The 12,022-nt window shown below is 39.5% G+C and overlaps 1 protein-coding gene across 1 annotated transcript in view; it reads left to right on the top strand.

The window, feature by feature from the left end:
* Positions 1 to 7,856, top strand: part of EXOC3 (exocyst complex component 3) — a 38,988-nt gene extending 31,132 nt beyond the window's left edge. Inside the window, exons 10-13 of the mRNA XM_036740508.1 lie at positions 2,013 to 2,135; positions 4,200 to 4,361; positions 5,287 to 5,414; positions 7,292 to 7,856. Of these exons, the coding sequence (XP_036596403.1) occupies positions 2,013 to 2,135; positions 4,200 to 4,361; positions 5,287 to 5,414; positions 7,292 to 7,463 (585 nt within the window). The 3' untranslated portion in view covers positions 7,464 to 7,856. The remainder of the gene's footprint in view (positions 1 to 2,012; positions 2,136 to 4,199; positions 4,362 to 5,286; positions 5,415 to 7,291) is intronic.
* Positions 7,857 to 12,022: the final 4,166 nt, after the last annotated feature.

The raw sequence follows: 12,022 nt of genomic DNA, 5'->3' as shown, positions 1-12,022 counted from the left end.
GTAAGCCTGGCGAGCTTCCGCTGCCTGTTGCTTCCCTTCACTTGACCTTAGGAAAATCCATGTGATTCGCCCATTCGCACCCAAAGAATTCAGGACCAGAGTGGGCAGAGGAAGGCATTTTATTACGCTCCCCGGGAGAGCGGGTGCAGTGCTCAGGGGAACACTCACACTGATACAGCTGCAGGAGCAGGGGTAACCATTCCCTCCACTCCTGCTAGAGTCATGGTTAGTTTACAATCTTTGTTTTTTACATAGTTTTCCTAGGTTATACAGTTTATATAAATAGGATAATAAGGATACAGAAGCAAAAGTGAAGTTAATTAGATTTTCCTTGTCTTAGTTTAGGATTAAACTATATTCTTTTACTTCCCCTACTTTCCCTCTTTAACATATGCAAATGATGCAAATCAGTAGGCCTGGATTCTTGACCAAGACCAGACCCTAGATAAGCTTGAACAGGTTCAAGTGGGTTTGGCCTCTCTAATTCCCCAGACTGCCTTCTCAAAAAGTATGCACATGCGTACAAGCCTCTGACCTCTCACCTGACCGACCTTGAGGCCTGGTCTCTGCTAAAGCTGGGGTGGGGGAGGGCAGGGAAGCACACCTTTAGTTCTGTGGAAACAAAACTCCTCCTCCCATTTCTTACACATATGAAGTTCAGTTATTTACCTGTCAAGGAAATCAAATATGTAAATATGTATAGCACTTGAGAATAGTCACTTATTTTTCCTGAAATTTCCTTCACTTTTTTTTAACTAGAGACCACAACTTTTGGATTCTATGACAGATTGCTACTGTGGCAAGTCACGTGAATGAATAAAAGAAAAAAAAATTGAGCACTTACTATATATCAGGCACTGTGCTAAGTGTTGGGGATAAAAATATAAAAAGAAGGTCCCTGCCTTCACCAAGCTAACATTTTAATAGGGAAGATAACACATGGAGGGAGTTGGAGCCAGGGAGAGTGCTTTGGTTTGGAAAGTCATAGGAATAGTGAATGGAACTGCAGGGTAGTAGTAAAAGGTAGTAAAATGACATACCTTTTCATTAACAATGGTATTATTGATTTGGTTTTGCTTTTAAAAGTTGGAAGGGGCAGGAAAAGGAGGGTATGCCTGTGGCAGCAGCCAATGGGATGGCAAGATGATGAGCTGGGTACAAAGTGAGACATGGCTGGACCTCACTAGGTGTAGTGACTGTGTTAGGCACTTACAGTCAGATGAGCATGTGCCTGGTGGAAAGGGGCATAAAAGGATACTGGTGTACTGATAGGGCACATTGTTCAGGGCTACTCTCTAAGACTCTTAAGTTATCAATATATTACCAACCTGGATTAATGATTTCAACACTTGGAATTCCCTACACCTAAGAAATCATTGGTCCAGAGTCCAGGGGTGGGGAACTTTTGTCCTCGAGGCCACATGTGACCCTCTGGGTTCTCAAGTGCAGCCCTTTGAATCCAAACTTCACAGAACAAATCCCTTTAATAAAAGGATTTGTTCTATAAAACTTGGACTCAGTCAAAAGGTCTCACCCAAGGACCTAGAAGGCCACGTGTGGCCTCAAGTCCTTGGGCTTGCTACCTCTGGTCCAGACCCAAAAAGCAAACAAAACAAAACCCAGACAATATAATAATATTATTTCACAAAATTTATAACAACATTTTCTGCACATAACTGTGTTAACATTCTGACCCAAAGGCCTATAAAAGTCAGATGCTGTTTAATAGTTATTAATGGTTCTTTCCCATTTAAAAATAGAAATTATTTGAGGCACATAAATCATATCATTGAATACTCCTTTCTTGGAAATTTTGAGTTCGTCACACTGATGTAAGCTGTATTTTAAATTCTTCCAATGATCTGTTAATTTAAAGTTGTTAGACAGTACAGTAGTTTTCATTTCTAGAAACAGAAGAAAAGTTGAATTTACCTAATATGTTGGTTGACAGTTTCATTAATGCAATAGGAGATATAAAATTTTCTGTAGATTAATGTTTGGTTTTTTTTCAGCCACATCTCAGTGAATTGATGACAAAGAAATGGTTAATAGGATCAAATGCTGTGGATACAATTTGTGTCACTGTGGAAGATTATTTCAATGACTTTGCTAAAATTAAAAAGCCGTATAAGAAGGTAAGAATAAAACAAGGTCACATGCAAAAAGTTTTGGCCTTTGAGTGGGGCTCACCTTTTCATTCTTTAATAAAAATACGGGCTTAATATTTTTAGTAAACATTTTATTAATTACTTTGATGCCATTCAGAAATGGAAGAAACCCCAGAGATTAAGTTCAGAAAAGTGCATTCTATAGAAAGTCTCCACTTTATCCTACATGTTGCTCTCAAAATACTTTTCCTTAAGTTCTTATTCCCCTACTCACTCCATTCCTATGGCTTCCTATTGCCTCTAGGATAAAATAGAAATGATCCTGTTTAGTTTTTAAAGCCCTACACAACCTGGTCTGAACCTTTCTTTTTTTTATTTTTATTTTTCAACATTCACTTCCATGAGTTTTAAATTTTCTCCCTCCCCTCCCCCTTCCAGATGGTCCGGTCCCCAATCTGATATAGGTTCTACATATACATTCCTATGAAACATATTTTACATTAGTCATGTTGTATAGAAGAATTATAACGAATGGGAGAAGCCATGAGAAAGAAAAAAACAAAACAAAAAGAAAATAGTCTGCTTCGCTCTACATTCACACCCCATATTCTTTCTCTGGATGTGGATGGCATTTTCCATCATGAGTCCTTTGGAATTGTTTTAGGTCCTTGCATTGCTGAGAAGGTGTAAGTCTGTCAGTCGGTCATCGCACACTGCGGCTCTTACTGTGTACAGTGATCTCCTGTGAAACCTATCTTTCTAGCCTCATTGGATATTCCCCCTCACTTTTCCAGCCCCACTGGCTCTGTTCTCATCTACAACACTCCATCTCCTGTCTCTGTGCCTTTGCACTTGCCATCCCCCATGCCTGGAATCCACTCCCTCCTTATCCTCATACAGTCCCTCCTTTCCCCTAAGATGCAGCTCAGTCACCTTCGCCTGTTGTATAAATCCTTTCCTTATCCCCCACCCCCACCTCTTGGTGCTCTCCCTCCCTAACTACCTTGGGTTTCACTACCCTTTATTTATTTTGCATGAATCATGTATATGCTTATTCTCTACATACTTTTATATGTACAAAGACTGTAAGTAAGCTCTTGGAGAGGAGGAGTTATTGTGTTATTTGTGCTTTTATCCTCAGTGCTTAGCATTGATTCTGGCACACAGTAGGCATTTAATAAATGCTTGTTGGTTGATAGGTTGGGTATTGTGATCAGCTCAGACTTAGACAAGTTGGAGGACTGGGGGCCTTTGAGACCTCACAGAGCCTTCATTAATCTAGAATGAACAAGGCTTCATTCCCCACCTGGACCCCCAGGATCCTCTTCTAGGTCTCACCTTTCCCCACTGTCTTCCTTGGGGACAGACTGCCCCTTCTCCAGCATGACTGCACATCATGGTCAGACGGTACTCTATGAACTGCCATCATGTTTCTCAGCCCCTTCTCCTGTCAGATTGTGCTCTGCCATCCCCTCAGTTACAGCTTGGAGACCTTGTCTTTTGCAGAGGAGTTGACAGAAATGAAAATGTTTAGCCAGGAAAAGGCTTTTAGAAGGGGTGTGTTAGCTATGGGGAACTTGATAGAAATATTCATTTTGTTCTGCTTAACTTCAAAGGACAGGACTCGAGGAGGAATGGGTGAAGTTTGCAAAGAGCTAGATATTAAATTACCTTGATGTAAGGAAACACTACAATGATCAAAAAATGATATGAGCTGTCTCAAAAGTAATCAGTTCTTCCTCTCTGGAGGCCTTCAAGCGAAGGCTGGATGACTACTTGTGAAAGAAGTTATAGAGTGTATTCCTACAGCTTTTGGTCTCTGAGGCTCTTTCCAGCTCTGAGATTTTGAGGACAAGGATAAAAGAAATTCAGAAATAATCTAAGAACCTTATGTTTACCAGTAATTATGACTTCTTTTTTAGCCAGCAGGCTAGCATGGAGTAAAATTGATTGATGTTTCATCTTCATTTCCTCTAATCACAGTGGAGATGATAAAAACCTTGGAAATGTGTACAATCCCTGTCAAAGTAGGAAGAAAATAATATTGTATTCTGTTTAGCTGTGGAAATCTCCTGTGTTTGTCCCCTGCAGAAAATGACAATTGAAGCTCACCGAAGGGTGGTGGTAGAATACATCAAAGCCATCATGCAGAAGCGGATCTCTTTCAAGAATGCTGAGGAACGCAAAGAGGGTGCAGAGAGGATGATCAAGGAAGCAGAGCAGTTCAGATTCTTGTTTAGAAAACTCGCTTCTGTAAGTGTCCTAGGGCTGTGGCTTTGTCAAGTCACTTTTAGTTTTAGCACGTGATTCTGATATCCTCTATGTGTGTGTGTGGTGTGTGTGAGGTGGGGTGGGGTGGGGGTGTGTGTATGGAGTGTATGTGTGTGTGTTTGTGACTTGCACACCTGGGGGCCAGCTGGATGGAGGAGCCAGAAACCAAATAATTACTTAATCTTTATTCATTTGTGATCAAAACAGTATTCTGGATTTTGACACTTAGCCTCCTCAGCTACAAAATGCAGATAATGATACTTGTGCATCCACTTTACAGGATCGTTCTGAGGCAAGTGTTTTGTAAACCTTAAAGTGAGACAGAAATACAGGTGGTAAAAAGCAGGAAGTGCCCTAATTTTGCAAGGGAGGAAACAGCATCAGAGAGGTGGAATGACTTGCCCTGGGTCACAAAGCAACCTGTTTTCCCTTGATCAATAACAATTAGCAATCATACTAATTTTAAAGCCACATTTCCCTAAGCATTATAGTTGGTCATAAAGTGACTAAAGCATACGACCTGATTTGAAACCACACAGTTTGCAATGGACCGTCTTAGCCAGTGAAGCCTCTTTGGGCCAAGGGCAGGGCCTCTTCTGCCTTTATTGTGATCGACTCAGACTCTACTTTGAAATGCCTTGCTTAGGTAACACAACTAGCAGTCAGAAGTCAGGACTCAAGGCCAGGCCTTCTGATTGCAAGACCAGTGTCCTTCCACTCAATGTCGCCAGGTGGTTGTGAGGAAAGTTCTTTGTGAACCTAAGAGCATCGAAGAATGGAAGGAGCTGCTTGCTGTTAGCCATATGACTAGTGATGGGATAAAGAAGGGAATTGTCTGGTTTGTAATAAATGAAATAATGGTTTCTTGGAGGTAGTCTTCACATACTCTTCACACGACCTTTTGTAGGGATTTGGAGAGGACACAGATGGACACTGTGATACCATTGTAGCCATTGCAGAAGTTATTAAGCTGACTGATCCTTCACTGCTTTATCTTGAAGTTTCCACTCTGGTCAGCAAATATCCAGATATCAGGTAATGGCATTCATTTTTCTGTTTTCATCTCATGTTTGTGGAGCCTTGCTTGAGCTCCATATTTTTTTCAAATTTGTTTCTCCTAAGAGCATTAAAAAAAATTCCTACCCTTCTGTGGAAAAAAAGGGAAGGATTCCGTCCCTAAGGCAGATAGCCACTGAGTACTTATGGGATAAGCTGTCAGTAGAGTATTTATTGAGCACTTTGTGTAGTATGGGTGAGACACTATGCCAGAGAGTCTTAATCTGGGATCCATGAACTTTAAATGTCTTTCTACACACACATACACACACAAATAGATCTAGATATACACATACAAACACACACACACACACACACACACACACACACACACACACACACACTGCACCATGTCATTTTCTTAGTCTATCACTATATTTCAACATAATTGGTTTCTTTTGTCATCCTATGTATTTTATACGTTTAAAAACATTGTTCTGAGAAGGGGTCCATTACACTTCCAAAGGGGTCTGTGACAAAAAAGGTTTATGGAGACTGAAGAAGTGTAAGATATGGTACCTGCCATCAAAGAATTTATATGCTAGATTGGGAAATAGGAAAAGAAGTAATTAAAAATTCATGAATACAGTAAGGAGCTTTTTTCATATCAATATGGAAAACTCCAGGTATGGGAATTTCTTTTACTGGTGCAGACTTCAGTCACCTAGAATTTGTTAGGTAGTTAGTTATAGTAAGCACATAGAGATTAAATGATTTATCTGCTTACACAGCTATTAAGCATGAGAGGTAGAGTTTGAACAGGCCTAAGACTTCATCCACCATGACTACTACCTCAGTAAATAATATCAGACAGTAAATGGTAAGGATCAGATGTGGTGTAGTTAAGTGTCATAGGAATGTAAGAGAAATCACATTAGTCTAGAACAGGGGTGGGGAACCTGCGTCCAAATGTGGCCTTGAGGCCACAGGTTTCCCACCCCTGGTCTAGAATGATCAGAGAAGGCCTCTCAGAAAAAGTGTGGTTTGACTTTATTGTAGAAGAATGAGTAGTTTTCACTAATCTGAGAGGAGGAGATGTAGTATTCCAGGCAAGGGAAATACTATGAGTAAAGGTCCTGATATGCTGGAGGCAGCAAGACTTAGCCTCATAATAATTAGAATACTAAGCAGACCAGTTTGTTTATAGTGTTCTTTGTAAGGGAGTGATAGGGAGACTGAACAATGTAGATTGGGGCCATGTTGCCGAAGGCCTTGAATACCATTTACTAGGATCAGTCAGTTCTGTACATCCCAGAGAGTGGCCACAATGTGAAAGAGGAGAGGCCTAGCTCAAATTGCACTGTCATTTTTTTTTACTTCACTTTGCTACTTTTCTGTCATTCTATGTTTGTAATATTGATCCTTTATTCTTAGCACCCGCAGACAAAAAGAAGCTGAGCTCACCTGGCCACTATTTCCCTCCTCTCCTTTTCATTTCACTAAACAAAAGTCTACCAAAAAAGAGCCATGCTCATTAAAAACATAAAACGAAAAATCTCTTCCAAATCTGGACTGATGAGGTGGGGAAAAAATTCACTCATATGGAAAATCCATTTTCTCTCCCCTTTGAAGCCAAAGTAAAAACTCATCCCTTATCCAACAGTAGCTGAATAAGCTTGATCCATAACTTGATTTCCAGTAAAAACTTGACATTTGCTGATGTAATAAGCATGTTAATTATTGTCAAGAGAAGCTAGGCATTTAGACTTAGAAGTGCAATTTCTGAGCAAATGGAACAAGCCGGCCGCTCTAAGCTCAGATACCACGTGTTGTGTAAAGGCATAGGATCGCTTCTTTGTCTGTAGTGCGTTCAGACTTAGACTGATTACTGTTACCCTTCCCTCTCTCATTTACAGAGATGATCACATCGCAGCTTTGCTGACCGTGAGAGGAGATGCTAGCAGAGACATGAAGCAGACTATTATTGAAACTCTGGAACAAGGTCCAACTCAAATAAATCCAAATTATGTGCCAATTTTTAAAGACATCACAGTTCCTTCACTGAATGTGACTAAACTTCTTAAGTAACTAACCAGACAACGTCTAGTTTCTGTATAATTATTCTTATGGTTCATCAGCATCCTTAGAAATGATTAAGGCAAGTGTGACACACTAATTCAGACATAATTCTTTGAACTTCTGTACCTGCTTGCTCTGGGGCTGACAAGGATTGTTTTAGGCTTATCTGACCCCAAAGATTATTGCTAATCTGGCCATTTGAAGAATGAGGCATTCTGATAGCCAGTGTACTGTGTAAAGTTGTTCAGGATTCAGAAATGTTAATCATGTGGCTTCTTTAGTGTCTAATAAAATGATTTTAAAAGGTTTTCAGAAGTAATGAAATGTACAGTCAGATTCTGTATTCATTTAATTTTCACTGCTTATAAAGCACTTCTGCTTAATTAAAAGTTTCATGCATACCTTGTTTTGTACATGTGATGCTTGATTAAACATTTTAAAATACTGTGACCTTATTTTCAAAACAACAGCAAACTTTCCCAGTTGAAAAATGAGAGTGATGATATTTTGTTGTGATGTCCTCATCATGATCTTAGATATTTATTTACTTAAGGAAATGTTCTCTCCTCCAATTTACTGTTGTAGCCAGTTTTAATCCATGTTTATCCCTATGTATCTTCTCAGTCTTGTTTCTCCGTCAACAATTCACATCAGGATGTATCAGTAGAGACACCAGGAGTAAAACATTTTAAGCCAGAGCGAGTCAAGTCATGATGATCATTCGCTAAAGAGCGAGTGTTCTCTCTCCAGATTGACTTACTTTCCTTCCTAGCTTTATTTTGTTGGTGATATTTCTACAAAGGATAGTGATGGGGGAGATCAGCTAAGATAACAGAGTAGAAGGAACCAGTACAATCCAGTTCCCCTGGACTGAGTAGTGACTGGGAAATTAAAGGAGAGGCTACAGTGAGTCATCTTTCTAGCCTAAGATCACAAAAGTTGGATGTACCGGCCAGGTGACAGGACAAGAACTGTGGCATGTGTGTGGACTGAAAACAGACTTAGCCTCTCAACCTAAGCCAATAGTTGCTGGCATCTCCCAGAATGGCCAAGAATTTGGGTTCAGCACCCAGTGTTACCTAGAGCAGCCAAGATCTCATTCTTAGACCCTGGAACTCCTAGACAGGCCAGCAACACCAGGTCGCCCAGAGAGTATTCCTGGAAAAATGACTAAACAACAACAAAAATGAAGGTCTGTTGTTGGTCCAAGGATGCCCAAGACACAACCCAGAAGAGATCAACTCTAAAACCCAATCAGACCCTGAAAAGCAGCTTGCCCTTAAGATCAATTAGAATTCCTTGGAAGAAATGATGTAAAAGTTTAAACAAAGTGATAAATGAAATGAGAATACTAGAGGAAAGAACTTAAAAAAAGATATGGAGGGGAGACTTGGAAAGAATTAACAGACTCACTAAAAATTAAAATGTACCAAACCGAAATTAATGACCGCATGAGACAACTATTAAAACAGTAAAAGACTGAAAAATAGAAGAAAATGTAAGATACTATGTAAAAAAAAAATCAATAGACTGGGAAAACATATCAAAGAGATGTTTGAAAATCATTAGACTATCTGAGAGCTGCTACCAAATAAGAGCCTAGATGTCATATTTGAAGAAATTATAAAACTGCCCAGATCTCTTAGAACCAAAGGGCAAAGTGAAAATATAATCCACTAGTTTCACCTACTGAAAGAAACTCTAAAATGATAACTCCCAGAAAAATCATAGCCCAAATCCAGAGCTTCTAGGTCAAAGAAAAAAAAAATACTGCATTTGCTACAAAGAAAGAGTTCTACTTACCATGACTATAGCCAGGATCACCCAAGCTTTGGCGAGTACCACCTTTAGGTAGTAGAGAGCATGGAATATAATCTGAAAGGCAAAATATAATCAACTTCAACCAAGAATAATCTCCCCAGCAAAACAGTATCATTCTACAGTGAGAAAATAATAGACTTTTGATGAAGCAAAGAACTTCCAAGCATTCCTAATGTAAAGACTGGAGCTGAATAGGAACTTTGAAATAACAAACATTTGAGTAAAGAGAAGCCATAGGTAAATACAAGTGATCAATTAGAAGGGTGAAAGGATTTCAATCTAATGGCAAGAAGAGTGAATAACAGTCATCCCCTAAGGATTATAATATCAGCAAGAGTCATAGAATCAACATGGAGGATGTGATTTTTTTTTAAATGACTAGCAGTCATTTTTTTATTCTAGGAGTGATTTTTTTTTATCTAAGGAAAAGGTACACTCCAGAAGAAATGGGGGCATATCAGAATCAGGGAGTGCAAGTAGTCTATATGAAGGAAGAAAGGGGTGGGGGGAGCAGTGTTTCAACAATTCAGCTAGCAGCTGCTGTGGGGGTGAAAAACCAACACAAGCCCAACAAGAACGCTGCAAGCCCAAGTTCTTTTGATCTGCTTTACTAAGGAAAGCAACATTAAGGGGTTAACAATCTTATTTTAATCCAGTATACAATTATCTTTCACTTAGTTCAGGGGAAAAGCCAGCACCCTGAACTTCAGAGCAAATACAAACAAATTACAAATAATAGCAGACAGACCTTGTCTGATTCAAATCTCAATGCATAGTTACCAGAGTTTAACAGAGTCTGAACATCTGGGTTTGCAAGCTGGAGGGCTCTTAACTACAGCTGCCCAGAGTCTCCATTCAACACACCTCCAAGAGTGAGCCCTTGTGAATAGCTCTGTTCTGTCTTTTTATACCCTCTTTAGCCATCATCAAACATCATCTGAGCGACCAGAACTTAGGCTCCTACTATTGGCTCTGGTCTTAGCAACTCCCCTTAGGACTCTGAAGGCTTCATGCCCACATAGGCTTAGCACCTAGTAGATAGGGGTTTGGACCTGGGGTTTAGCACCTAGTAAGACTCAATCAAAGACAATCATTTTAAGACAGTAAGAAAGTCCCACCTTAATTGATATTACAAGCAGGTGTCGAACCTCACTTTGAACAGATGTAAAGTTAGTAGAACCAGGAGAACAATTTGTACTAGGATATAAAAATGAACAATTTTGAAAGACATGTGGTCAGTATACAATGATCTACAATCATACACAATCATCAACCATGATTTCAGAAAACCAGCGATTTGAAGGCTGACCACGTCCTGACAGAAAAGTGAGGGACTAAGATGTGCATTTTCAGACATGGCCAGTATGGGAATTATTTATTTTGCTTGACTATGCATATTACAGGGTTGGTTGGTCTTTTCAAGTGGGGAAAGTAGGAGGGAGAGAGGGTAGATGCTTGTTAACTGGAAAGAACAATTTTAACTTAAAAAGATAAAAATAGTAACTCTTCCAGTCTTTTACTGATATTTAACATGTTTCTTAATATTCCTAAACCTCCTTTATTACCCTAAATAACATCTCTCTGCATTTCTTAATTATCCCACCTCCACTGAAGATAATCATTTGCTAATGTAATTATTACTTGTTCATGAAAAAGGAGCTTAGTTCTTCCTTAGTTGTGCCCCCGCCCCTCACAAACCTCTTTGGCAGCAGGAAAGTTTTGAACACCCACTTTAAGCTATGAGCCATTGGCTGATGGAATAGGAAGTACCACTTCTCCATTTGTTCTCACACAGAAGTGCAGGGACACCACTCTGGTAAAATGAAATTTACAGTTTACGAGATAAGGGAGCATGTTTTAGTTGTTTCTTTACCCCATTTTTAAAAGATGGTTTATCATTATAGCTGAGAAAATGCAAATTTGTTTATCAGTAACTGATGATTCTATAAGATAATATTCAAATAATGCATTTATGTAGTGTTTGAAGGCTTACTTTGACAGACTTGGTCCTCACAGCAACCCTGCGAGTTAAATGCTGCAGGTTATCCTCATTTACAAAGAAAACTGAATTTAAGAGATTATAGAATTATGATGTTAATGTTATATAAGTTTATAATAATAGATAATCATTCACTATGTTATAAAGAAACTGAAGAGGTTAAGTGATTTGCCCCTGGTCTCAGGGTTATTAAGCATTTGAGGTGGGAATTCAAACCTAGGTGTCTGACTTCAGGTCAAGCCCTCTTCAGCTGTTAGCATGCTGCCTGTCCTGCTTCATGTCTCTTCTGCACTCCAAGGGCTCTGTGGCACCCATGTGATGTTGCCATTTTCCTTTCCTCACCTCCTATCTCAGGTCACCAAGGATGGGCTGGAAATCAAAGCAGCCTGGTGGTGTGAGTGGGCATAACAAAGCCATTATTTATCTCATTTAGTTCTTTTAATGTGATGTAGTAGAAAGTACAATGGTTCTGGGGTTTGAGGACCTGGGTTCAAATTCTGTCTCTGGTGTCTACTTCCTCTGTGACTTTAGGCAATTCATTTAACCTCACTGGGCCTCACTTCCATATCTGTAAAAGGGCTTGGGCTAGATGACTTCTGAGGTTCCTTCCAGTTCCAGATCTATGGTCCCATCAATCTTCTGGCGGTCACCTCTTCACTTTAAATGTAGTGTTAGCATGTTCATGAAGTAGTCCCTGAGTTCCAGGTGACACCAAGTTTTTACTTTGTATTTTATTTTATTTTTTACT

This window comes from Trichosurus vulpecula, chromosome 1, assembly GCF_011100635.1.
Source record: "Trichosurus vulpecula isolate mTriVul1 chromosome 1, mTriVul1.pri, whole genome shotgun sequence".
Classification (NCBI taxonomy): Eukaryota; Metazoa; Chordata; class Mammalia; order Diprotodontia; family Phalangeridae; genus Trichosurus; species Trichosurus vulpecula.
The sequence above is the reverse complement of the archived record's forward strand: the minus strand, read 5'-3'. Positions and strand labels throughout refer to the sequence as shown.